Source organism: Phallusia mammillata, chromosome 1 (assembly GCF_965637545.1).
Source record: "Phallusia mammillata chromosome 1, kaPhaMamm4.hap1.1, whole genome shotgun sequence".
Classification (NCBI taxonomy): domain Eukaryota; kingdom Metazoa; phylum Chordata; class Ascidiacea; order Phlebobranchia; family Ascidiidae; genus Phallusia; species Phallusia mammillata.
Window position 1 is genome coordinate 18,214,602 of NC_137252.1, and position 19,342 is coordinate 18,233,943.

Consider the following 19,342-nt stretch of genomic DNA (forward strand, 5'->3'; position numbering starts at 1 on the left):
TTAAACTCTACAGGCTTATTGCCTGAACCAACGAAACCTTAATCTGTTGACCACTTTTAACTTGAAATCTATGTGCAATAATTTCCAAAATACTTCTATGTTTGTTGTTGGTTATTTATCAACAACATTAATGCTGGTGCAGTCTTAATAATAGAAGATAATTGATTTACTTCCTGAGTTAACTGTTTACGTCAGATTGAGACAAACAGCAACCATTTAGGGTTGTGAAAAACAACAACATGGTTTTGTTTTTGTGATACAATTACACAAAACTACAAACATGCAAATAAAAAATCATAAAAACAAAATTACACTTCTGCTTAAAACATTTTGGTACTAAACCATTTAGCAAGATCACAAGTATAGCACAAACAATTTTATTAAACATGTCAATCAAATTACATAAATATTTGCCACTATCAATTTGCAACTTTAAAAGTTTTACAACCTGGTTGAAGAAAGGTAAGTACCATCACATTACAAAAAATACTGATTATTTATAATGCACCAACGTAATTATAGAAACAAACTAGAATGGTGACTCAGCTTGCCATTGCACATACACTGTGACATATTTTTTAAACATTAATATACTTCCCCATTCTTACTTTATATTGGGTCCCATATTAGTCATTGTTGATTTTAACCATATTTTGTTTCTGCAGGCAGAAACTCATGGATCCCCACGCATGCAAAGTTGTACATAATGCGTTTCAAGAGATAACCAAAAGAAAGTTCAGCGTTGCTAGGTCAAACACCATGATCAATACTATGCTTAAATAATCATGCTATGTGAAGTACAAACTATGCAAATCCTATTAAATTCAGACATTGTTTAAAGTTTGTCCTATTTATTGTTCTATTTTGAAGGAAATAAAGGGATAAATAATGGAAGTATAGGGTAAAACACAACAATCAACACCTATCAAAAAAATTCTACAAACCATCTAAATTTAATTTAATTAGACATTGTTTATAAATTTACCCATTTTGGGGGGCTAGGGGTAAATTTTAGGGCTATCGACTCAAACAAAACCGATTCCACATCTACATGTCTTATTTACCACCTGTAAAAATTTTATTCAAATCCATTAACATTTCATGGCAAATGAGGGGTTGGTGTGTAGAAAATTCTACTAGAAGAACAAAATGACTCAATATTTTTTTTGCTATTGAAAGAACAGAAATGTTATATCTTTGAAAACCTATTGTGACGAGTTAAAATCCATTTCCTGTCGCTCTATGAAATGCTTTTGCACAAGAAAATGCAAACGGTAATGTAAACATTGTACACAATAATATGATGGCCGCTACACTGGACAAACCTTAGGGACCAAAAAAAACGAGAAAAAAGCAAGTAAAATCAAAATCCCATAGTTAGCCAGAACAATCAACAGGGAAAAAGTACATTCTTACATGTGTGGCAAAATGTTAACATAATTGCACATTTTTTAGCTTGAATAGTGCAGCACATAAAAAACATTACATGTCATGCATTTAAAGTTTTTTTCAGACACAAATTACTTAATCAAAGGTAAACCTTCAATTAGTAAACAAATCTAGTATTATTGATCTTTGTTTACACAAAAAGACCTTGTAAGTATTAAAAAATATGTTTATCAAACAAACAGTACACTTCATATGTTTATTCATAAAAAAATATTTCAATCAATTATAGCAGCATTTTTGATATGTGTTGCACAACACACCATGCTTCAACATAAAATCCCAACAGTCTTCCAATTCCTAATATGCACAGGCAGGCACTAAACACTGTTGGCATTATGACTGGAAGTGTTGTATATTGGTCACAATACAAAGCAATCGGAAGACCAAAAATTCCACACATTACCAACATACCAAGTGGTGTTTTGAAATCTAAAGATTGGGCAATCTAAATCATTGCAGCTAGTTAAAAACCAAATAAACAACCTACTGTGTGACATTACTCTTTTGACTAATTTTGGCGCCAATTTAAATTGTTCCTTCCATTGGACTCCCCTCACTTGAGCGTGATTGCAAGCAAAAACAAACCACTCCCAGGCTGGGACCACATACCCATACTGTACAAATATTGTAAATGTTTTTTAGGTGGCAAGTCAGTTGGTATCAAACACAGTTACTGCAAATCTACAATAGGCATTCAAAAAAATATAATAGGCATTTAAAAAAAATAGAATCTAAGTCACCTTTCCCAAAAAACACCAAGTTACCCCTCGACCAAATATATCCACAACAACATCAAGGACTGCCCCATAGTTGGAAACCTGGTTTAGGCATCTGGCTGCTATTCCATCCAGCACTGTAATTCAAATAGACATCTTTGTAAAGTTGCCTGCTTGGGTAATAATTAACCTAGCATTAAAGTGATGATGTGTGCACAGTTTGCATTTATATAAAGTATTCAAACATATATTTGTTGGCCATTTATATATGATTGCTTTATGTGCAACTTCATGTTGCAAAATATCATACAGGCATACTATATGTGAAGAGTAAAATCGTGAAGTTTAACTTACTGTCCAGCATACAATTGGCACCAAAAAAAAGTAGAAATATTTTTGCATCTGTAATATTCTTCCATGCTATGCATATTAAGATGAAGCGTATGTAGCCTGTAAAATATGCAAGTACTAAACTAGTTGTTCTAACACAAAAATTATAACTTAAAATGTTGAAGAGAAAATAGTTTACCCAAATAGATTAACAATTAATTTACTTGCACAAGCGACTGCCACACAAACCTATAATATTGGGTACATTGAAAAGCACCGACAACTTCGATTTCATTGCAGATTTTAGACCAGTGCAACTACACTTAAAACAACACTATTGTAAAACTAGGACTGACAGCATAAAAATTGTAAATCAACCAAAGGATAAGTTATTTGTCTTCGCAATTTGGGACTTCCCCGTAATCAATTACTTCAATGCATGGATGAATAAAAATTACAACAAGAAAATAATTGGCACAACTTAAATAATTGCAATGCAATTGTGTGTGCTTTTTGCAAAACTATAAATTGAAGCTTGTTACTTATAATATTTTACGTACTCTGTAAGATTGTATTGTATGATAACCTAAATTGAAACTTGCGAATTTCTATGTTTACACGTGCGATCAGTAAACAAACAACCAGGTCCAGAGCACTCGAATAGTGCATTTTCATTGTTGATCAATTTGGTCCTGGCAAAAACAAACAGTTTAAAAAAAATAGATTATGTTGACAAAATCACTCATGTCCTTGACTCAAAGTGCAGTAACTTTTAGAACATTGACACGCTACACAAACCACCACTATTTATGGAAAATGAGCAGCGTGGTATTCAGGAGCATCCACTTACCGAGCAAACGAACGCAAAAGTCCAACGTCGGTGGACAAAGTTTGCAAGATTTTCCACGAAGACCTAAAACGCGAAAACCTTTTGGTTTGCAAGTAAAACAACAACTACAGTCGCCCCAGGATGAAAATATTTGCTTCACGTTTGCCACAGCAGAGGAGTACATGTACGTATTTTTCGGGTGACTTTGCAAATTTTCCAAATACCTTTATTGTGACTAGTTTTAGTGAACAAATTAACAAATAGCAAACAGGAAGATTTACTGCAGGTTCGATGATTTGCGCAACATTCTTTGTTCCCTTGAAGGCTGTATAGAAGTTCACCTCCCAGAGGATATTACACATGCATATTGTTTCAAAATAACTAACAAAACGTACTTGAAAAGAAATGGAGATGGATTTGTCTACATTTTCAGGTATCCCAGTTTTGGTTTTGAAAACTGTTTTGTAATTAGAACCAAACTTTTTTGAAGAGAGGGTGCTCTTTCATTTTGGAATATTAATGATCAACACACTAAGGACATAATGGAACTTGTAAAGCCTTTTCAAGTAGAACCATATTCTGCTGTTCTTATTGAGCATGAAAATGAAAGGATGGATTATCGATTTGTTGCTGGTCATACAAAGTTTCAGAAAAGTACAAAAAAATCCAATTTGTTTTGAACAAAATTTATGTAAAATGTAGTATATATCTTTAAACTTGAGATTACATTAAAAAATGCCGGGAAAATACTGTTTTATTCAAGTATCCTTGTATTCAGTGTTTATTTATGGTTAAACATTTAATTATGATGAGACTTAAGCATGATGACGGCATACAAACTTTTTTGTGCCTTAGTTTCCGGAAATAACATTATTATCATACTAAGCTGGGAATTTATGGTCTCTTTTCTGTGCATTTGTCCACTCACATTGTTGATGTTTGATGGATTAAGATAAGGCTTTTACACCAAGATATCTTCAAGAGTAAAACATTTTTTATACTGCTAGCTACCAAAAAAGCTTGCCGATTTTAGAACCCATACTAGCCTCTGGTGGTCAAACTTATTGTTGATTAGGGTCATTGGGGTTTTGTATGACCCTAGTGCAGTGGTGGGATTCAAATTTGTTGTCAGTCGGTTCTATTATGTGAGTCATATTTTTCAGCCGGTTTTGTTACAAAAGTCCATTGACAGTAACCAGTAATACCAACCGGTTCGCTGACCTCATAAAATTTCGGGAGGCAGCTCTATAGAACCGGCTGAATCCCACCACTGCCCTAGTGTATATTCAACAGTGAAAATTGTCCATTTTTGGTTGAATTGTGATGTTAAACGTGAAATGTTGGCGTCCTATATGTGATTGATGTAATTTGAACACAAACTATACATACAAAAATACTGATAAATTTTAAGGACAACACTGAATTAAAAAAAGTGTCATTTAGTCACTATAAAAGACAAGTTGGGTCAAAAGCAATCCAACAAGCAAAGGGTGCCATAAAATGCCATGCAGCACTGTGGGTTAGGTTTGTTTTAATATGTGTTTTTGTCCATCAAAATTGTATTTAAAACATCTATTAACCTTTTTCTGTTTTTCTTCAGATAATTTTCTGCTTTGTAAGTCAAATGAAGTTGAGAAACAGGTACTGGAAATGTATGCATTTGCCAATGCGCTTGTACTGTCAGTAAAGCTTGCTCACTGGGAACATAAGCTTGACAATGTTATTGATTCTATTCAAATCCTACCTCATGAACTAATGACTGGACTACAACCAAGTTACAAAAGTTCAAAATCAATCATGAAAAAGATTGGGGAGGTGTTTCATATAAGGTGTAGTATTCCAACAAACAACAATTAAACCACAGTTTGCACAATTTTATTATGTAACCAAACAAAAATGGCATCATCCCAAAATCTTTGTTTTTAGACATAAAGTCAATCTACAGTACAGTTTGGGAGAAGTACCAGATGTTTATTGGGACAGGGAAGAGTTGGAGACACTTTTTGTACAAACCACACAGTATGACCAAGTGTGTTGTTTGACTCAATGTTACACTAATGCCTCAGCATTATTACAGATTTTTGAATATTCCAAGACGTGTTAAAATAATGAACGAAAAACTTTCCTACTGTGCCCATATGGTGGAATTGGTCAAGTCCCATTTGGGGGAACAAAAATCCATCAGAATAGAGCTGCTTATAGTTTTATTGATTCTAATTGAGGTAAGTGTTGTATAGTTGACTTATTTATCCAATCTAAAAGTTTGTTTTAATTTTGTAGGTGATATTTGAAATTATCCATTACTACGCAACACCATTTTACAAAAAAGTGGTGGAAGTTAAACCCACCAAGAAGCCATAGGACAAATAGTCAAAAGACATATAAACCTAATTTATTGCATCTGTTTAATCAACGCTAGGAGGAGTTGGTCCTTTCCTTGTTTGATGTGGCATAGTGTATCGATTTGACACTTGCTGTGGTTCATCAAGCATAAAATCTTGACCAACCATAGCTTCTTCAAAAAGTTTTCTTGCTTCTTCCTTTGGGCTTTTGTGATTGGTCATAGTTGCACAGGAAACACCGGCCCTCAAACACTTTTCCACAAGCAACTTTCCTACTGCGTAACAAGCCATGACATCTGAACTGCTATATAACTGTTTTCGGACATACCTATAACATATTACACAACAGCTTATTTTTTTTAGACTTTATCAAATGATTTATTTATATTAATCACAAGTCACAACCCAATTATAATGTACAAAAAAGTTATTTTGTTAAATTATCCAACTTGCCTCAGCTTATAGAGCTCTTCTGACAAATGTAATTTTATTCTGATGTTTCGACGTCCTATACAGGTCGTCTTCATCAGGGTAAATAACACTGAATGCTTACCCTGATGAAGACGACCTGTATAGGACGTCTAAACGTCGGAACAAAATTACATTTGCCAGAAGAGCTCTACAAACTTGATATTACGCCTGGGAGCAATAGCTTATATATTGCCTCAGTTTACTTTTCACAACCTCATTTAAGCCCACAACTGAGTCAGTCAAGTATAATGTGTGATAATGCTTTGTTTAACCAATACAAATAGACTAACCATTCTTGTGTAGATGAACTGACAACTTGGTTGCCATAATAATGTTCCAATGATGCATAGGTATTGTATTTTGTTCTCCGAAGAGTAATTCTGCAAAAATAAAATCTTTTACTCATACACTATTTTAACTTAATGATTTCCAAATTGTGATATGCGTTCCACTAGAAGTATGTGATGCCACTAGAGGTGTTATACAAGCAATTTAATATGATAAAGGTAAAAACCAAACGTTTTAAAACTTGCTAGAGCAAATTTTGTGAAGTAAAGTTTTTGAGTCTCACATGACTCTGAAACAAGGGCAGCAAAGTATGCATTTTACACTGAACAAGGGCAGCAAAGTATGCATTTTACACTAAACAAGGGCAGCAAAGTGCATTTTACACTGAATGAACTAGTGGTGTGTGAGTCCTAATGTTTAAAATTCACAGCATTAGTTGCCTTTGTAATTGTGCAGTATGTTTTTACATATTTGTTTTAGTAATACCAAACTGGGTTATACATTGTTAAGTAATACCAGGGTTGCAGAGTTGGATTGTCAACTCTTAGTAGTAATTTGAGGAAGGTTTGTTTTTCTTGTTAAGGTTACAATTTTGATTTAAAAAAAGCAGCAACACCTTTTAAATGTAGTTTAGTTGAAAAAATGCCCTAGTTTGTTGTCCAGTCTCCATTTTCAAATATGCATGGCTACTGTCTAGGGGCCAATATACACGCCTGTCACAAGTAAAGGTTGGAAACACTTCAAACTGTGAGAATCGGATGTAAAGGTGGATCAACGGATACATAAAGGCACGAATTGATGAACATAGGCTTTAGTATCAACAAGACCCTTTTTAATGTTTCCCAACCTTAGGTGACAAGAAAAAAGTATTGCTTATAAAATGACAAGGTCATTACCATTGTGTCTGGTACAACCTGTGATAATATGTTCTTGTAGGCAAGTTAGCAGCATCTTTTCCATGTGCTCCTCTACCCCACCCCAAATCCTTATGTCCACGGGCTAAGCGTTCGAGGTTGCGCGGATTTCGATTGATGAATGATTTTAATGGGGAAATCTGCGCATTAACTTGTAGAAGTTCGTTAGGTTGTGCCTGGGAAGCAGTAAGACGCAAGAACGTTGTAATGCCACTCCACTCTAAAAGATACAAACCACCAGCTAAATTCAAAACACTACATATATGTGAAAGCTTGTTTAACATCCAAAAAATAAGCTCACCTGCACAATATTTTAAACATTTTGACCGATTTAGGGCAGAGAATACCATGATACCAAAACCAAAAACGACACGTTTTAAATGCAAACCATTGCCCACTCAATTGTTTTGTCAGTACTGGTTTTCACTTTTTTAATGTTTGCAAGAGCATCGACGCTAGCGGCTTGGCTTGAACACCTCCACACTGACCACTGGGGGCAACAACAAGCGCAAACGGCATGAGCTGCCCTGCGATAAAAGCCGTTTTGTCCACTCTGTCTACTAAATATACACATACATACATATACAAGTTTTACCATTGGGGTCTAATTTTTAAATTACTTGTTTAGGACAAAAGCGTCAGCTCAGATGTTAAAATTAAAGATAGAGAGAAACAGATTCACACCAGACGCGGTTGGCGGATAGCGACGCGTTTTTGCGTTCGACGGCAAGCGACGGGGTATTCACACCAGACAGCGACTTGCCGTGACGGCGTGATTTTCTCGGTTGGAACGGCTGACGGCAAAGTTAAATCGGATTTAACTTTTCCGTCAGCCGCGCTAGACTGCTGGATGAAAAACTTGATATTCGGCGGGTGCTCGACTTGTTTATGATACATTTCTGCCTGATTTAGGTCTTTTTGTTTGTAGGTGGGTTGTTTTATTGTTATTTACCAGGAAAATAAGAATAGAGTTAATGAAGTACTGATAGTATTGGTACAAATTGTCTTGTTTTCATTGTTTTTTGGCTGTTTTTAGCAAATTAGTTTGAAATGGTCGTTTAATATTTTTGTAAACAGTTTGAAAATTATTTTGCAATTATGTAACCACGAACCACGACTTTGCAAAAAGAAAAGTACAAGAGAGGTGCTGCTGTTGAAATCTTATCAGGAAGGAAACACTATTCATATGAGCCTATGTGTAGGTAAATTTTGGTATAAGTTCTAAATGTATTGCTCCTTTAACAACTTTCATTTGTTGCAGAAGTGTAGGAACTTTTCCTAATCTACATGTCTATGACTAATTCAGCAACTCCAGTGCACCTGTTCAATAAACTTCGAAAAGAAAATGTTGTATATGGATTTTCAGGTTGGTATACTTGAATAAAAATGTAGTTTCTGCTGATCAACTGTTCCATATATATTTCCATAGAGTTCAAGATATGAATTTGTGACATGTTTGTCAGACTATAGAAAGCAATTTCCCAATAAAAACCTCATTCAACATCACTGAGCAAATCGATGAAGCTGCAAACGTCAGAAAAGTATGTCACAAGCCAAAGAATACCAGTTTTCTTCTTGCATTTGACAACATCTAGTATCATTGTGATTGTGCACCAATGCGATCTCGTTCGATCTCGGAAGTGAAGCAACCTCGGGCTTGGTCAGTACTTGGATGGGTGACCGCCTAGGAATACCAAGTGTTGTAGTCACTTTTTTGTTTTGTTTTTAGTGCTCCACAATCCGAAGTCGTATCGCTCAAACTTTGAATTTGCATTGACGTTGTGGACTACGACCACAGCAGGTTGAAAGCACCCGATCTCGTTCGATCTCGGAAGTTAAGCAACCTCGGGCTTGGTCAGTACTTGGATGGGTGACCGCCTAGGAATACCAAGTGTTGTAGTTACTTTTTTGTTTTTTTAGTGCTCCAGAATCCGAGGGCGTATCGATCAAAGTTTGAATTTGCATTGACGTTGTGGACTACGACTACACCAGGTTGAAAGCACCGGATCTCGTTCAATCTCGGAAGTTAAGCAACCTCGGGCTTGGTCAGTACTTGGATGGGTGACCGCCTAGGAATACCAAGTGTTGTAGTCACTTTTTTGTTTTGTTTTTAGTGCTCCACAATCCGAAGTCGTATCGCTCAAACTTTGAATTTGCATTGACGTTGTGGACTACGACCACACCAGGTTGAAAGCACCCGATCTCGTTCGAGCTTCACAATCCGAGGGCGTATCGCTCAAAGTTTGAATTTGCATTGACGTTGTGGACTACGACCACACCAGGTTGAAAGCACCCGATCTCGTTCGATCTCGGAAGTTAAGCAACCTAGGGCTTGGTCAGTACTTGGATGGGTGACCGCCTAGGAATACAAAGTGTTGTAGTCACTTTTTTGTTTTGTTTTTAGTGCTCCACAATCCGAGGTCGTATCGATCAAAGTTTCAATTTGCATTGACGTTGTGGACTACGACCACACCAGGTTGAAAGCACCCGATCTCGTTCGATCTCGGAAGTTAAGCAACCTCGGGCTTGGTCAGTACTTGGATGGGTGACCGCCTAGGAATACCAAGTGTTGTAGTCTTGTTTTTTTAGTGCATGAGAAACCGAGGTCGTATCGCTCAAAGTTTGAATTTGCATTGACGTTGTGGACTACGACCACACCAGGTTGAAAGCACCAGATCTCGTTCGATCTCGGAAGTTAAGCAACCTCGGGCTTGGATGGGTGACCGCCTAGGAATACCAAGTGTTGTAGTCACTTTTTTGTTTTTTTATAGCTCCACAATCCGAGGTCGTATCGCCCAAAGTTTGAATTTGCATTGACGTTGTGGACTACGACCACACCAGGTTGAAAGCACCCGATCTCGTTCGATCTCGGAAGTTAAGCAACCTCGGGCTTGGTCAGTACTTGGATGGGTGACCGCCTAGGAATACCAAGTGTTGTAGTCCCTTTTTTGTTTTTTCAGTGCTCCAGAATCCGAGGTCGTATCGATCAAACTTTGAATTTGCATTGACGTTGTGGACTACGACCACACCAGGTTGAAAACACCCGATCTCGTTCGATCTCGGAAGTTAAGCAACCTCGGGCTTGGTCAGTACTTGGATGGGTGACCGCCTAGGAATACCAAGTGTTGTAGTCACTTTTTTGTTTTTTTAGTGCTCCACAATCCGAGGTCGTATCGATCAAAGTTTCAATTTGCATTGACGTTGTGGACTACGACCACACCAGGTTGAAAGCACCCGATCTCGTTCGATCTCGGAAGTTAAGCAACCTCGGGCTTGGTCAGTACTTGGATGGGTGACCGCCTAGGAATACCAAGTGTTGTAGTCACTTTTTTGTTTTGTTTTTAGTGCTTCACAATCCGAGGGCGTATCGCTCAAAGTTTGAATTTGCATTGACGTTGTGGACTACGACCACAGCAGGTTGAAAGCACCCGATCTCGTTCGATCTCGGAAGTTAAGCAGCCTCGGGCTTGGTCAGTACTTGGATGGGTGACCGCCTAGGAATACCAAGTGTTGTAGTCGCTTTTTTGTTTTGTTTTTAGTGCTCCACAATCCGAGGTCGTATCGCTCAAAGTTTGAATTTGCATTGACGTTGTGGACTACGACCACACCAGGTTGAAAGCACCCGAGCTCGTTCGATCTCGGAAGTTAAGCAGCCTCGGGCTTGGTCAGTACTTGGATGGGTGACCGCCTAGGAATACCAAGTGTTGTAGTCGCATTTTTGTTTTGTTTTTAGTGCTCCACAATCCCAGGTCGTATCGCTCAAATTTTGAATTTGCATTGAAGTTGTGGACTACGACCACACCAGGTTGAAAGCACCCGATCTCGTTCGATCTCGGAAGTTAAGCAACCTCGGGCTTGGTCAGTACTCGGATGGGTGACCGCCTAGGAATACCAAGTGTTGTAGTCTCGTTTTTTTAGTGCATGAGAAACCGAGGTCGTATCGCTCAAAGTTTGAATTTGCAAGGAGGTTGTGGACTACGACCACACCAGGTTGAAAGCACCCGATCTCGTTCGATCTCGGAAGTTAAGCAACCTCGGGCTTGGTCAGTACTTGGATGTGTGACCGCCTAGGAATACCAAGTGTTGTAGTCACTTTTTTGTTTTTTTAGTGCTCCACAATCCGAGGTCGTATCGCCCAAAGTTTGAATTTGCATTGACGTTGTGGACTACGACCACAGCAGGTTGAAAGCACCCGATCTCGTTCGATCTCGGAAGTTAAGCAACCTCGGGCTTGGTCAGTACTTGGATGGGTGACCGCCTAGGAATACCAAGTGTTGTAGTCCCTTTTTTGTTTTTTTAGTGCTCCACAATCCGAGGTCGTATCGCCCAAAGTTTGAATTTGCATTGACGTTGTGGACTACGACCACACCAGGTTGAAAGCACCCGATCTCGTTCGATCTCGGAAGTTAAGCAACCTCGGGCTTGGTCAGTACTTGGATGGGTGACCGCCTAGGAATACCAAGTGTTGTAGTCTTGTTTTTTTAGTGCATGAGAAACCGAGGTCGTATCGCTCAAAGTTTGAATTTGCATTGACGTTGTGGACTACGACCACACCAGGTTGAAAGCACCCGATCTCGTTCGAGCTTCACAATCCGAGGGCGTATCGCTCAAAGTTTGAATTTGCATTGACGTTGTGGACTACGACCACACCAGATTGAAAGCACCCGATCTCGTTCGATCTCGGAAGTTAAGCAACCTAGGGCTTGGTCAGTACTTGGATGGGTGACCGCCTAGGAATACAAAGTGTTGTAGTCACTTTTTTGTTTTGTTTTTAGTGCTCCACAATCCGAGGTCGTATCGATCAAAGTTTCAATTTGCATTGACGTTGTGGACTACGACCACACCAGGTTGAAAGCACCCGATCTCGTTCGATCTCGGAAGTTAAGCAACCTCGGGCTTGGTCAGTACTTGGATGGGTGACCGCCTAGGAATACCAAGTGTTGTAGTCTTGTTTTTTTAGTGCATGAGAAACCGAGGTCGTATCGCTCAAAGTTTGAATTTGCATTGACGTTGTGGACTACGACCACACCAGGTTGAAAGCACCAGATCTCGTTCGATCTCGGAAGTTAAGCAACCTCGGGCTTGGATGGGTGACCGCCTAGGAATACCAAGTGTTGTAGTCACTTTTTTGTTTTTTTATAGCTCCACAATCCGAGGTCGTATCGCCCAAAGTTTGAATTTGCATTGACGTTGTGGACTACGACCACACCAGGTTGAAAGCACCCGATCTCGTTCGATCTCGGAAGTTAAGCAACCTCGGGCTTGGTCAGTACTTGGATGGGTGACCGCCTAGGAATACCAAGTGTTGTAGTCCCTTTTTTGTTTTTTCAGTGCTCCAGAATCCGAGGTCGTATCGCTCAAAGTTTGAATTTGCATTGACGTTGTGGACTACGACCACACCAGGTTGAAAACACCCGATCTCGTTCGATCTCGGAAGTTAAGCAACCTCGGGCTTGGTCAGTACTTGGATGGGTGACCGCCTAGGAATACCAAGTGTTGTAGTCACTTTTTTGTTTTTTTAGTGCTCCACAATCCGAGGTCGTATCGATCAAAGTTTCAATTTGCATTGACGTTGTGGACTACGACCACACCAGGTTGAAAGCACCCGATCTCGTTCGATCTCGGAAGTTAAGCAACCTCGGGCTTGGTCAGTACTTGGATGGGTGACCGCCTAGGAATACCAAGTGTTGTAGTCACTTTTTTGTTTTGTTTTTAGTGCTTCACAATCCGAGGGCGTATCGCTCAAAGTTTGAATTTGCATTGACGTTGTGGACTACGACCACAGCAGGTTGAAAGCACCCGATCTCGTTCGATCTCGGAAGTTAAGCAGCCTCGGGCTTGGTCAGTACTTGGATGGGTGACCGCCTAGGAATACCAAGTGTTGTAGTCGCTTTTTTGTTTTGTTTTTAGTGCTCCACAATCCGAGGTCGTATCGCTCAAAGTTTGAATTTGCATTGACGTTGTGGACTACGACCACACCAGGTTGAAAGCACCCGAGCTCGTTCGATCTCGGAAGTTAAGCAGCCTCGGGCTTGGTCAGTACTTGGATGGGTGACCGCCTAGGAATACCAAGTGTTGTAGTCGCATTTTTGTTTTGTTTTTAGTGCTCCACAATCCCAGGTCGTATCGCTCAAATTTTGAATTTGCATTGAAGTTGTGGACTACGACCACACCAGGTTGAAAGCACCCGATCTCGTTCGATCTCGGAAGTTAAGCAACCTCGGGCTTGGTCAGTACTCGGATGGGTGACCGCCTAGGAATACCAAGTGTTGTAGTCTCGTTTTTTTAGTGCATGAGAAACCGAGGTCGTATCGCTCAAAGTTTGAATTTGCAAGGAGGTTGTGGACTACGACCACACCAGGTTGAAAGCACCCGATCTCGTTCGATCTCGGAAGTTAAGCAACCTCGGGCTTGGTCAGTACTTGGATGTGTGACCGCCTAGGAATACCAAGTGTTGTAGTCACTTTTTTGTTTTTTTAGTGCTCCACAATCCGAGGTCGTATCGCCCAAAGTTTGAATTTGCATTGACGTTGTGGACTACGACCACAGCAGGTTGAAAGCACCCGATCTCGTTCGATCTCGGAAGTTAAGCAACCTCGGGCTTGGTCAGTACTTGGATGGGTGACCGCCTAGGAATACCAAGTGTTGTAGTCCCTTTTTTGTTTTTTCAGTGCTCCAGAATCCGAGGTCGTATCGATCAAACTTTGAATTTGCATTGACGTTGTGGACTACGACCACACCAGGTTGAAAGCACCCGATCTCGTTCGATCTCGGAAGTTAAGCAACCTCGGGCTTGGTCAGTACTTGGATGGGTGACCGCCTAGGAATACCAAGTGTTGTAGTCACTTTTTTGTTTTTTCAGTGCTCCAGAATCCGAGGTCGTATCGATCAAACTTTGAATTTGCATTGACGTTGTGGACTACGACCACACCAGGTTGAAAGCACCCGATCTCGTTCGATCTCGGAAGTTAAGCAGCCTCGGGCTTGGTCAGTACTTGGATGGGTGACCGCCTAGGAATACCAAGTGTTGTAGTCCCTTTTTTGTTTTTTTAGTGCTCCACAATCCGAGGTCGTATCGCTCAAAGTTTGAATTTGCATTGACGTTGTGGACTACGACCACACCAGGTTGAAAGCACCCGATCTCGTTCGATCTCGGAAGTTAAGCAACCTCGGGCTTGGTCAGTACTTGGATGGGTGACCGCCTAGGAATACCAAGTGTTGTAGTCTTGTTTTTTTAGTGCATGAGAAACCGAGGTCGTATCGCTCAAAGTTTGAATTTGCATTGACGTTGTGGACTACGACCACACCAGGTTGAAAGCACCACATCTCGTTCGATCTCGGAAGTTAAGCAACCTCGGGCTTGGTCAGTACTTGGATGGGTGACCGCCTAGGAATACCAAGTGTTGTAGTCACTTTTTTGTTTTTTTATAGCTCCACAATCCGAGGTCGTATCGCCCAAAGTTTGAATTTGCATTGACGTTGTGGACTACGACCACACCAGGTTGAAAGCACCCGATCTCGTTCGATCTCGGAAGTTAAGCAACCTCGGGCTTGGTCAGTACTTGGATGGGTGACCGCCTAGGAATACCAAGTGTTGTAGTCACTTTTTTGTTTTGTTTCTAGTGCTCCACAATCCGAGGTCGTATCGCCCAAAGTTTGAATTTGCAGAGACATTGTGGACTACGACCACACCAGGTTGAAAGCACCCGATCTCGTTCGATCTCGGAAGTTAAGCAACCTAGGGCTTGGTCAGTACTTGGATGGGTGACCGCCTAGGAATACCAAGTGTTGTAGTCACTTTTTTGTTTATTTTTAGTGCTCCAGAATCCGAGGTCGTGTCGCTCAAACTTTGAATTTGCATTGACGTTGTGGACTACGACCACACCAGGTTGAAAGCACCCGATCTCGTTCGATCTCGGAAGTTAAGCAACCTCGGGCTTGGTCAGTACTTGGATGGGTGACCGCCTAGGAAAACCAAGTGTTGTAGTCTCGTTTTTTTAGTGCATGAGAAACCGAGGTCGCTTCGATCAAAGTTTGAATTTGCAAGGAGGTTGTGGACTACGACCACACCAGGTTGAAAGCACCCGATCTCGTTCGATCTCGGAAGTTATGCAACCTCGGGCTTGGTCAGTACTTGGATGGGTGACCGCCTAGGAATACCAAGTGTTGTAGTCCCTTTTTTGTTTTTTCAGTGCTCCACAATCCGAGGTCGTATCGATCAAACTTTGAATTTGCATTGACGTTGTGGACTACGACCACACCAGGTTGAAAACACCCGATCTCGTTCGATCTCGGAAGTTAAGCAACCTCGGGCTTGGTCAGTACTTGGATGTGTGACCGCCTAGGAATACCAAGTGTTGTAGTCACTTTTTTGTTTTTTTAGTGCTCCACAATCCGAGGTCGTATCGCCCAAAGTTTGAATTTGCAGAGAGGTTGTGGCCTACGACCACACCAGGTTGAAAGCACCCGATCTCGTTCGATCTCGGAAGTTAAGCAACCTCGGGCTTGGTCAGTACTTGGATGGGTGACCGCCTAGGAATACCAAGTGTTGTAGTCCCTTTTTTGTTTTTTCAGTGCTCCAGAATCCGAGGTCGTATCGATCAAACTTTGAATTTGCATTGACGTTGTGGACTACGACCACACCAGGTTGAAAGCACCCGATCTCGTTCGATCTCGGAAGTTAAGCAACCTCGGGCTTGGTCAGTACTTGGATGGGTGACCGCCTAGGAATACCAAGTGTTGTAGTCACTTTTTTGTTTTTTCAGTGCTCCAGAATCCGAGGTCGTATCGATCAAACTTTGAATTTGCATTGACGTTGTGGACTACGACCACACCAGGTTGAAAGCACCCGATCTCGTTCGATCTCGGAAGTTAAGCAGCCTCGGGCTTGGTCAGTACTTGGATGGGTGACCGCCTAGGAATACCAAGTGTTGTAGTCCCTTTTTTGTTTTTTTAGTGCTCCACAATCCGAGGTCGTATCGCTCAAAGTTTGAATTTGCATTGACGTTGTGGACTACGACCACACCAGGTTGAAAGCACCCGATCTCGTTCGATCTCGGAAGTTAAGCAACCTCGGGCTTGGTCAGTACTTGGATGGGTGACCGCCTAGGAATACCAAGTGTTGTAGTCACTTTTTTGTTTTGTTTTTAGTGCTCCACAATCCGAGGTCGTATCGCCCAAGGTTTGAATTTGCAGAGACATTGTGGACTACGACCACACCAGGTTGAAAGCACCCGATCTCGTTCGATCTCGGAAGTTAAGCAACCTCGGGCTTGGTCAGTACTTGGATGGGTGACCGCCTAGGAATACCAAGTGTTGTAGTCACTTTTTTATTTTGTTTTTAGTGCTTCACAATCCGAGGGCGTATCGCTCAAAGTTTGAATTTGGAGGGACGTTCTGGACTACGACCACACCAGGTTGAAAGCACCCGATCTCGTTTGATCTCGGAAGTTAAGCAACCTCGGGCTTGGTCAGTACTTGGATGGGTGACCGCCTAGGAAAACCAAGTGTTGTAGTCTCGTTTTTTTAGTGCATGAGAAACCGAGGTCGCTTCGATCAAAGTTTGAATTTGCAAGGAGGTCGTGGACTACGACCACACCAGGTTGAAAGCACCCGATCTCGTTCGATCTCGGAAGTTATGCAACCTCGGGCTTGGTCAGTACTTGGATGGGTGACCGCCTAGGAATACCAAGTGTTGTAGTCCCTTTTTTGTTTTTTCAGTGCTCCACAATCCGAGGTCGTATCGATCAAACTTTGAATTTGCATTGACGTTGTGGACTACGACCACACCAGGTTGAAAGCACCCGATCTCGTTCGATCTCGGAAGTTAAGCAACCTCGGGCTTGGTCAGTACTTGGATGGGTGACCGCCTAGGAATACCAAGTGTTGTAGTCACTTTTTTGTTTTTTCAGTGCTCCAGAATCCGAGGTCGTATCGATCAAACTTTGAATTTGCATTGACGTTGTGGACTACGACCACACCAGGTTGAAAGCACCCGATCTCGTTCGATCTCGGAAGTTAAGCAGCCTCGGGCTTGGTCAGTACTTGGATGGGTGACCGCCTAGGAATACCAAGTGTTGTAGTCCCTTTTTTGTTTTTTTTTGGTGCTCCACAATCCGAGGTCGTATCGCTCAAAGTTTGAATTTGCATTGACGTTGTGGACTACGACCACACCAGGTTGAAAGCACCCGATCTCGTTCGATCTCGGAAGTTAAGCAACCTCGGGCTTGGTCAGTACTTGGATGGGTGACCGCCTAGGAATACCAAGTGTTGTAGTCACTTTTTTGTTTTGTTTTTAGTGCTCCACAATCCGAGGTCGTATCGCCCAAGGTTTGAATTTGCAGAGACATTGTGGACTACGACCACACCAGGTTGAAAGCACCCGATCTCGTTCGATCTCGGAAGTTAAGCAACCTCGGGCTTGGTCAGTACTTGGATGGGTGACCGCCTAGGAATACCAAGTGTTGTAGTCACTTTTTTATTTTGTTTTTAGTGCTTCACAATCCGAGGGCGTATCGCTCAAAGTTTGAATTTGGAGGGACGTTCTGGACTACGACCACACCAGGTTGAAAGCACCCGATCTCGTTTGATCTCGGAAGTTAAGCAACCTCGGGCTTGGTCAGTACTTGGATGGGTGACCGCCTAGGAAAACCAAGTGTTGTAGTCTCGTTTTTTTAGTGCATGAGAAACCGAGGTCGCTTCGATCAAAGTTTGAATTTGCAAGGAGGTCGTGGACTACGACCACACCAGGTTGAAAGCACCCGATCTCGTTCGATCTCGGAAGTTATGCAACCTCGGGCTTGGTCAGTACTTGGATGGGTGACCGCCTAGGAATACCAAGTGTTGTAGTCCCTTTTTTGTTTTTTTAGTGCTCCACAATCCGAGGTCGTATCGATCAAACTTTGAATTTGCATTGACGTTGTGGACTACGACCACACCAGGTTGAAAACACCCGATCTCGTTCGATCTCGGAAGTTAAGCAACCTCGGGCTTGGTCAGTACTTGGATGGGTGACCGCCTAGGAATACCAAGTGTTGTAGTCACTTTTTTGTTTTTTTAGTGCTCCACAATCCGAGGTCGTATCGCTCAAAGTTTGAATTTGCATTGACGTTGTGGACTACGACCACACCAGGTTGAAAGCACCCGATCTCGTTCGATCTCGGAAGTTAAGCAGCCTCGGGCTTGGTCAGTACTTGGATGGGTGACCGCCTAGGAATACCAAGTGTTGTAGTCACTTTTTTGTTTTTTTAGTGCTCCACAATCCGAGGTCGTATCGCTCAAAGTTTGAATTTGCATTGACGTTGTGGACTACGACCACACCAGGTTGAAAGCACCCGATCTCGTTCGATCTCGGAAGTTAAGCAGCCTCGGGCTTGGTCAGTACTTGGATGGGTGACCGCCTAGGAATACCAAGTGTTGTAGTCGCTTTTTTGTTTTGTTTTTAGTGCTCCACAATCCCAGGTCGTATCGCTCAAAGTTTGAATTTGCATTGAAGTTGTGGACTACGACCACACCAGGTTGAAAGCACCCGATCTCGTTCGATCTCGGAAGTTAAGCAACCTCGGGCTTGGTCAGTACTCGGATGGGTGACCGCCTAGGAATACCAAGTGTTGTAGTCTCGTTTTTTTAGTGCATGAGAAACCGAGGTCGTATCGCTCAAAGTTTGAATTTGCAAGGAGGTTGTGGACTACGACCACACCAGGTTGAAAGCACCCGATCTCGTTCGATCTCGGAAGTTAAGCAACCTCGGGCTTGGTCAGTACTTGGATGGGTGACCGCCTAGGAATACCAAGTGTTGTAGTCACTTTTTTGTTTTTTTAGTGCTCCACAATCCGAGGTCGTATCGCCCAAAGTTTGAATTTGCATTGACGTTGTGGACTACGACCACACCAGGTTGAAAGCACCCGATCTCGTTCGATCTCGGAAGTTAAGCAACCTCGGGCTTGGTCAGTACTTGGATGGGTGACCGCCTAGGAATACCAAGTGTTGTAGTCCCTTTTTTGT

General features: G+C 41.5%; 3 protein-coding genes, 1 long non-coding RNA gene, 51 other non-coding genes and 2 pseudogenes across 57 annotated transcripts; 55 read left to right on the forward strand and 2 right to left on the reverse strand.

The window, feature by feature from the left end:
- Positions 1–361: 361 nt before the first annotated feature.
- LOC145213156 (uncharacterized) lies at positions 362–2,900 on the reverse strand. Its single transcript, XM_080081394.1, has 5 exons — positions 2,745–2,900; positions 2,520–2,615; positions 2,190–2,302; positions 1,937–2,063; positions 362–1,878 (listed from the first exon to the last, which is right to left on the reverse strand). Exons 1-5 carry the CDS (start codon positions 2,788–2,790, stop codon positions 1,673–1,675), a joined length of 588 nt encoding a protein of 195 aa, XP_079937520.1. The 5' UTR covers positions 2,791–2,900; the 3' UTR covers positions 362–1,672.
- Positions 2,901–3,111: 211 nt separating this feature from the next.
- LOC145213128 (required for meiotic nuclear division protein 1 homolog) lies at positions 3,112–6,544 on the forward strand. The gene is made up of 7 exons (XM_080081365.1): positions 3,112–3,508; positions 3,611–3,757; positions 3,815–3,978; positions 4,925–5,153; positions 5,251–5,343; positions 5,402–5,546; positions 5,605–6,544. Exons 1-7 carry the CDS (start codon positions 3,222–3,224, stop codon positions 5,683–5,685), a joined length of 1,146 nt encoding a protein of 381 aa, XP_079937491.1. The 5' UTR covers positions 3,112–3,221; the 3' UTR covers positions 5,686–6,544.
- Positions 5,184–7,849, reverse strand: LOC145213138 (large ribosomal subunit protein uL18m-like). 2 transcript variants are annotated; one of them, XM_080081375.1, is made up of 4 exons: positions 7,641–7,849; positions 7,340–7,580; positions 6,428–6,517; positions 5,184–5,994 (listed from the first exon to the last, which is right to left on the reverse strand). In XM_080081375.1, exons 1-4 carry the CDS (start codon positions 7,687–7,689, stop codon positions 5,730–5,732), a joined length of 645 nt encoding a protein of 214 aa, XP_079937501.1. In that variant the 5' UTR covers positions 7,690–7,849; the 3' UTR covers positions 5,184–5,729. The 2 variants fall into 2 exon arrangements, with proteins under 2 accessions (XP_079937501.1, XP_079937509.1); XM_080081383.1 differs by having other exon boundaries at positions 7,340–7,559; positions 7,641–7,847.
- Positions 7,850–8,439: 590 nt separating this feature from the next.
- Positions 8,440–8,947, forward strand: LOC145209079 (uncharacterized). 2 transcript variants are annotated; one of them, XR_013855001.1, is made up of 3 exons: positions 8,440–8,537; positions 8,601–8,705; positions 8,769–8,947. It is a non-coding gene; the product is annotated as an uncharacterized LOC145209079 (long non-coding RNA). The 2 variants fall into 2 exon arrangements; XR_013855000.1 differs by having other exon boundaries at positions 8,604–8,705.
- Positions 8,948–9,123: 176 nt separating this feature from the next.
- LOC145210482 (5S ribosomal RNA) lies at positions 9,124–9,242 on the forward strand. Its single transcript, XR_013855944.1, has one exon. It is a non-coding gene; the product is annotated as a 5S ribosomal RNA (ribosomal RNA).
- Positions 9,243–9,314: 72 nt separating this feature from the next.
- Positions 9,315–9,433, forward strand: LOC145210723 (5S ribosomal RNA). Its single transcript, XR_013856170.1, has one exon. It is a non-coding gene; the product is annotated as a 5S ribosomal RNA (ribosomal RNA).
- Positions 9,434–9,604: 171 nt separating this feature from the next.
- LOC145210253 (5S ribosomal RNA) lies at positions 9,605–9,723 on the forward strand. Its single transcript, XR_013855729.1, has one exon. It is a non-coding gene; the product is annotated as a 5S ribosomal RNA (ribosomal RNA).
- A 75-nt stretch (positions 9,724–9,798) lies between these two features.
- On the forward strand, positions 9,799–9,917 carry LOC145211012 (5S ribosomal RNA). Its single transcript, XR_013856333.1, has one exon. It is a non-coding gene; the product is annotated as a 5S ribosomal RNA (ribosomal RNA).
- Positions 9,918–9,983: 66 nt separating this feature from the next.
- On the forward strand, positions 9,984–10,091 carry LOC145210928 (5S ribosomal RNA; annotated as a pseudogene).
- A 72-nt stretch (positions 10,092–10,163) lies between these two features.
- On the forward strand, positions 10,164–10,282 carry LOC145210145 (5S ribosomal RNA). The gene has a single exon (XR_013855628.1). It is a non-coding gene; the product is annotated as a 5S ribosomal RNA (ribosomal RNA).
- A 72-nt stretch (positions 10,283–10,354) lies between these two features.
- Positions 10,355–10,473, forward strand: LOC145209695 (5S ribosomal RNA). Its single transcript, XR_013855209.1, has one exon. It is a non-coding gene; the product is annotated as a 5S ribosomal RNA (ribosomal RNA).
- A 72-nt stretch (positions 10,474–10,545) lies between these two features.
- On the forward strand, positions 10,546–10,664 carry LOC145210969 (5S ribosomal RNA). The gene has a single exon (XR_013856293.1). It is a non-coding gene; the product is annotated as a 5S ribosomal RNA (ribosomal RNA).
- Positions 10,665–10,739: 75 nt separating this feature from the next.
- Positions 10,740–10,858, forward strand: LOC145210519 (5S ribosomal RNA). The gene has a single exon (XR_013855980.1). It is a non-coding gene; the product is annotated as a 5S ribosomal RNA (ribosomal RNA).
- A 75-nt stretch (positions 10,859–10,933) lies between these two features.
- LOC145210435 (5S ribosomal RNA) lies at positions 10,934–11,052 on the forward strand. The gene has a single exon (XR_013855900.1). It is a non-coding gene; the product is annotated as a 5S ribosomal RNA (ribosomal RNA).
- Positions 11,053–11,127: 75 nt separating this feature from the next.
- On the forward strand, positions 11,128–11,246 carry LOC145209682 (5S ribosomal RNA). The gene has a single exon (XR_013855197.1). It is a non-coding gene; the product is annotated as a 5S ribosomal RNA (ribosomal RNA).
- A 66-nt stretch (positions 11,247–11,312) lies between these two features.
- Positions 11,313–11,431, forward strand: LOC145210369 (5S ribosomal RNA). The gene has a single exon (XR_013855838.1). It is a non-coding gene; the product is annotated as a 5S ribosomal RNA (ribosomal RNA).
- A 72-nt stretch (positions 11,432–11,503) lies between these two features.
- LOC145210122 (5S ribosomal RNA) lies at positions 11,504–11,622 on the forward strand. Its single transcript, XR_013855606.1, has one exon. It is a non-coding gene; the product is annotated as a 5S ribosomal RNA (ribosomal RNA).
- Positions 11,623–11,694: 72 nt separating this feature from the next.
- On the forward strand, positions 11,695–11,813 carry LOC145211023 (5S ribosomal RNA). The gene has a single exon (XR_013856344.1). It is a non-coding gene; the product is annotated as a 5S ribosomal RNA (ribosomal RNA).
- A 162-nt stretch (positions 11,814–11,975) lies between these two features.
- Positions 11,976–12,094, forward strand: LOC145210595 (5S ribosomal RNA). The gene has a single exon (XR_013856051.1). It is a non-coding gene; the product is annotated as a 5S ribosomal RNA (ribosomal RNA).
- Positions 12,095–12,169: 75 nt separating this feature from the next.
- LOC145211036 (5S ribosomal RNA) lies at positions 12,170–12,288 on the forward strand. Its single transcript, XR_013856355.1, has one exon. It is a non-coding gene; the product is annotated as a 5S ribosomal RNA (ribosomal RNA).
- A 66-nt stretch (positions 12,289–12,354) lies between these two features.
- Positions 12,355–12,462, forward strand: LOC145210929 (5S ribosomal RNA; annotated as a pseudogene).
- Positions 12,463–12,534: 72 nt separating this feature from the next.
- LOC145210264 (5S ribosomal RNA) lies at positions 12,535–12,653 on the forward strand. Its single transcript, XR_013855740.1, has one exon. It is a non-coding gene; the product is annotated as a 5S ribosomal RNA (ribosomal RNA).
- A 72-nt stretch (positions 12,654–12,725) lies between these two features.
- LOC145209696 (5S ribosomal RNA) lies at positions 12,726–12,844 on the forward strand. The gene has a single exon (XR_013855210.1). It is a non-coding gene; the product is annotated as a 5S ribosomal RNA (ribosomal RNA).
- Positions 12,845–12,916: 72 nt separating this feature from the next.
- Positions 12,917–13,035, forward strand: LOC145210970 (5S ribosomal RNA). The gene has a single exon (XR_013856294.1). It is a non-coding gene; the product is annotated as a 5S ribosomal RNA (ribosomal RNA).
- Positions 13,036–13,110: 75 nt separating this feature from the next.
- Positions 13,111–13,229, forward strand: LOC145210520 (5S ribosomal RNA). Its single transcript, XR_013855981.1, has one exon. It is a non-coding gene; the product is annotated as a 5S ribosomal RNA (ribosomal RNA).
- A 75-nt stretch (positions 13,230–13,304) lies between these two features.
- On the forward strand, positions 13,305–13,423 carry LOC145210437 (5S ribosomal RNA). Its single transcript, XR_013855902.1, has one exon. It is a non-coding gene; the product is annotated as a 5S ribosomal RNA (ribosomal RNA).
- A 75-nt stretch (positions 13,424–13,498) lies between these two features.
- On the forward strand, positions 13,499–13,617 carry LOC145209683 (5S ribosomal RNA). Its single transcript, XR_013855198.1, has one exon. It is a non-coding gene; the product is annotated as a 5S ribosomal RNA (ribosomal RNA).
- Positions 13,618–13,683: 66 nt separating this feature from the next.
- On the forward strand, positions 13,684–13,802 carry LOC145210370 (5S ribosomal RNA). The gene has a single exon (XR_013855839.1). It is a non-coding gene; the product is annotated as a 5S ribosomal RNA (ribosomal RNA).
- A 72-nt stretch (positions 13,803–13,874) lies between these two features.
- Positions 13,875–13,993, forward strand: LOC145210123 (5S ribosomal RNA). The gene has a single exon (XR_013855607.1). It is a non-coding gene; the product is annotated as a 5S ribosomal RNA (ribosomal RNA).
- Positions 13,994–14,065: 72 nt separating this feature from the next.
- Positions 14,066–14,184, forward strand: LOC145210971 (5S ribosomal RNA). Its single transcript, XR_013856295.1, has one exon. It is a non-coding gene; the product is annotated as a 5S ribosomal RNA (ribosomal RNA).
- A 72-nt stretch (positions 14,185–14,256) lies between these two features.
- On the forward strand, positions 14,257–14,375 carry LOC145209706 (5S ribosomal RNA). Its single transcript, XR_013855219.1, has one exon. It is a non-coding gene; the product is annotated as a 5S ribosomal RNA (ribosomal RNA).
- A 72-nt stretch (positions 14,376–14,447) lies between these two features.
- Positions 14,448–14,566, forward strand: LOC145211049 (5S ribosomal RNA). Its single transcript, XR_013856367.1, has one exon. It is a non-coding gene; the product is annotated as a 5S ribosomal RNA (ribosomal RNA).
- Positions 14,567–14,632: 66 nt separating this feature from the next.
- LOC145210718 (5S ribosomal RNA) lies at positions 14,633–14,751 on the forward strand. Its single transcript, XR_013856165.1, has one exon. It is a non-coding gene; the product is annotated as a 5S ribosomal RNA (ribosomal RNA).
- Positions 14,752–14,823: 72 nt separating this feature from the next.
- LOC145210972 (5S ribosomal RNA) lies at positions 14,824–14,942 on the forward strand. Its single transcript, XR_013856296.1, has one exon. It is a non-coding gene; the product is annotated as a 5S ribosomal RNA (ribosomal RNA).
- Positions 14,943–15,017: 75 nt separating this feature from the next.
- On the forward strand, positions 15,018–15,136 carry LOC145211000 (5S ribosomal RNA). The gene has a single exon (XR_013856322.1). It is a non-coding gene; the product is annotated as a 5S ribosomal RNA (ribosomal RNA).
- Positions 15,137–15,210: 74 nt separating this feature from the next.
- LOC145210962 (5S ribosomal RNA) lies at positions 15,211–15,329 on the forward strand. Its single transcript, XR_013856286.1, has one exon. It is a non-coding gene; the product is annotated as a 5S ribosomal RNA (ribosomal RNA).
- Positions 15,330–15,395: 66 nt separating this feature from the next.
- Positions 15,396–15,514, forward strand: LOC145210070 (5S ribosomal RNA). Its single transcript, XR_013855559.1, has one exon. It is a non-coding gene; the product is annotated as a 5S ribosomal RNA (ribosomal RNA).
- A 72-nt stretch (positions 15,515–15,586) lies between these two features.
- On the forward strand, positions 15,587–15,705 carry LOC145210382 (5S ribosomal RNA). The gene has a single exon (XR_013855850.1). It is a non-coding gene; the product is annotated as a 5S ribosomal RNA (ribosomal RNA).
- Positions 15,706–15,777: 72 nt separating this feature from the next.
- Positions 15,778–15,896, forward strand: LOC145209717 (5S ribosomal RNA). Its single transcript, XR_013855230.1, has one exon. It is a non-coding gene; the product is annotated as a 5S ribosomal RNA (ribosomal RNA).
- A 72-nt stretch (positions 15,897–15,968) lies between these two features.
- LOC145210973 (5S ribosomal RNA) lies at positions 15,969–16,087 on the forward strand. The gene has a single exon (XR_013856297.1). It is a non-coding gene; the product is annotated as a 5S ribosomal RNA (ribosomal RNA).
- A 72-nt stretch (positions 16,088–16,159) lies between these two features.
- On the forward strand, positions 16,160–16,278 carry LOC145209707 (5S ribosomal RNA). Its single transcript, XR_013855220.1, has one exon. It is a non-coding gene; the product is annotated as a 5S ribosomal RNA (ribosomal RNA).
- A 72-nt stretch (positions 16,279–16,350) lies between these two features.
- On the forward strand, positions 16,351–16,469 carry LOC145210974 (5S ribosomal RNA). The gene has a single exon (XR_013856298.1). It is a non-coding gene; the product is annotated as a 5S ribosomal RNA (ribosomal RNA).
- Positions 16,470–16,544: 75 nt separating this feature from the next.
- LOC145210975 (5S ribosomal RNA) lies at positions 16,545–16,663 on the forward strand. Its single transcript, XR_013856299.1, has one exon. It is a non-coding gene; the product is annotated as a 5S ribosomal RNA (ribosomal RNA).
- Positions 16,664–16,738: 75 nt separating this feature from the next.
- Positions 16,739–16,857, forward strand: LOC145209713 (5S ribosomal RNA). Its single transcript, XR_013855226.1, has one exon. It is a non-coding gene; the product is annotated as a 5S ribosomal RNA (ribosomal RNA).
- A 66-nt stretch (positions 16,858–16,923) lies between these two features.
- LOC145210071 (5S ribosomal RNA) lies at positions 16,924–17,042 on the forward strand. Its single transcript, XR_013855560.1, has one exon. It is a non-coding gene; the product is annotated as a 5S ribosomal RNA (ribosomal RNA).
- A 72-nt stretch (positions 17,043–17,114) lies between these two features.
- Positions 17,115–17,233, forward strand: LOC145210977 (5S ribosomal RNA). The gene has a single exon (XR_013856301.1). It is a non-coding gene; the product is annotated as a 5S ribosomal RNA (ribosomal RNA).
- Positions 17,234–17,305: 72 nt separating this feature from the next.
- Positions 17,306–17,424, forward strand: LOC145209708 (5S ribosomal RNA). The gene has a single exon (XR_013855221.1). It is a non-coding gene; the product is annotated as a 5S ribosomal RNA (ribosomal RNA).
- A 74-nt stretch (positions 17,425–17,498) lies between these two features.
- LOC145210978 (5S ribosomal RNA) lies at positions 17,499–17,617 on the forward strand. Its single transcript, XR_013856302.1, has one exon. It is a non-coding gene; the product is annotated as a 5S ribosomal RNA (ribosomal RNA).
- A 75-nt stretch (positions 17,618–17,692) lies between these two features.
- LOC145210980 (5S ribosomal RNA) lies at positions 17,693–17,811 on the forward strand. The gene has a single exon (XR_013856303.1). It is a non-coding gene; the product is annotated as a 5S ribosomal RNA (ribosomal RNA).
- A 75-nt stretch (positions 17,812–17,886) lies between these two features.
- Positions 17,887–18,005, forward strand: LOC145209714 (5S ribosomal RNA). Its single transcript, XR_013855227.1, has one exon. It is a non-coding gene; the product is annotated as a 5S ribosomal RNA (ribosomal RNA).
- A 66-nt stretch (positions 18,006–18,071) lies between these two features.
- Positions 18,072–18,190, forward strand: LOC145210074 (5S ribosomal RNA). The gene has a single exon (XR_013855561.1). It is a non-coding gene; the product is annotated as a 5S ribosomal RNA (ribosomal RNA).
- Positions 18,191–18,262: 72 nt separating this feature from the next.
- On the forward strand, positions 18,263–18,381 carry LOC145209697 (5S ribosomal RNA). The gene has a single exon (XR_013855211.1). It is a non-coding gene; the product is annotated as a 5S ribosomal RNA (ribosomal RNA).
- A 72-nt stretch (positions 18,382–18,453) lies between these two features.
- Positions 18,454–18,572, forward strand: LOC145209764 (5S ribosomal RNA). Its single transcript, XR_013855273.1, has one exon. It is a non-coding gene; the product is annotated as a 5S ribosomal RNA (ribosomal RNA).
- A 72-nt stretch (positions 18,573–18,644) lies between these two features.
- LOC145209907 (5S ribosomal RNA) lies at positions 18,645–18,763 on the forward strand. The gene has a single exon (XR_013855407.1). It is a non-coding gene; the product is annotated as a 5S ribosomal RNA (ribosomal RNA).
- Positions 18,764–18,838: 75 nt separating this feature from the next.
- Positions 18,839–18,957, forward strand: LOC145209684 (5S ribosomal RNA). Its single transcript, XR_013855199.1, has one exon. It is a non-coding gene; the product is annotated as a 5S ribosomal RNA (ribosomal RNA).
- Positions 18,958–19,023: 66 nt separating this feature from the next.
- Positions 19,024–19,142, forward strand: LOC145210981 (5S ribosomal RNA). Its single transcript, XR_013856304.1, has one exon. It is a non-coding gene; the product is annotated as a 5S ribosomal RNA (ribosomal RNA).
- Positions 19,143–19,214: 72 nt separating this feature from the next.
- On the forward strand, positions 19,215–19,333 carry LOC145210383 (5S ribosomal RNA). Its single transcript, XR_013855851.1, has one exon. It is a non-coding gene; the product is annotated as a 5S ribosomal RNA (ribosomal RNA).
- Positions 19,334–19,342: the final 9 nt, after the last annotated feature.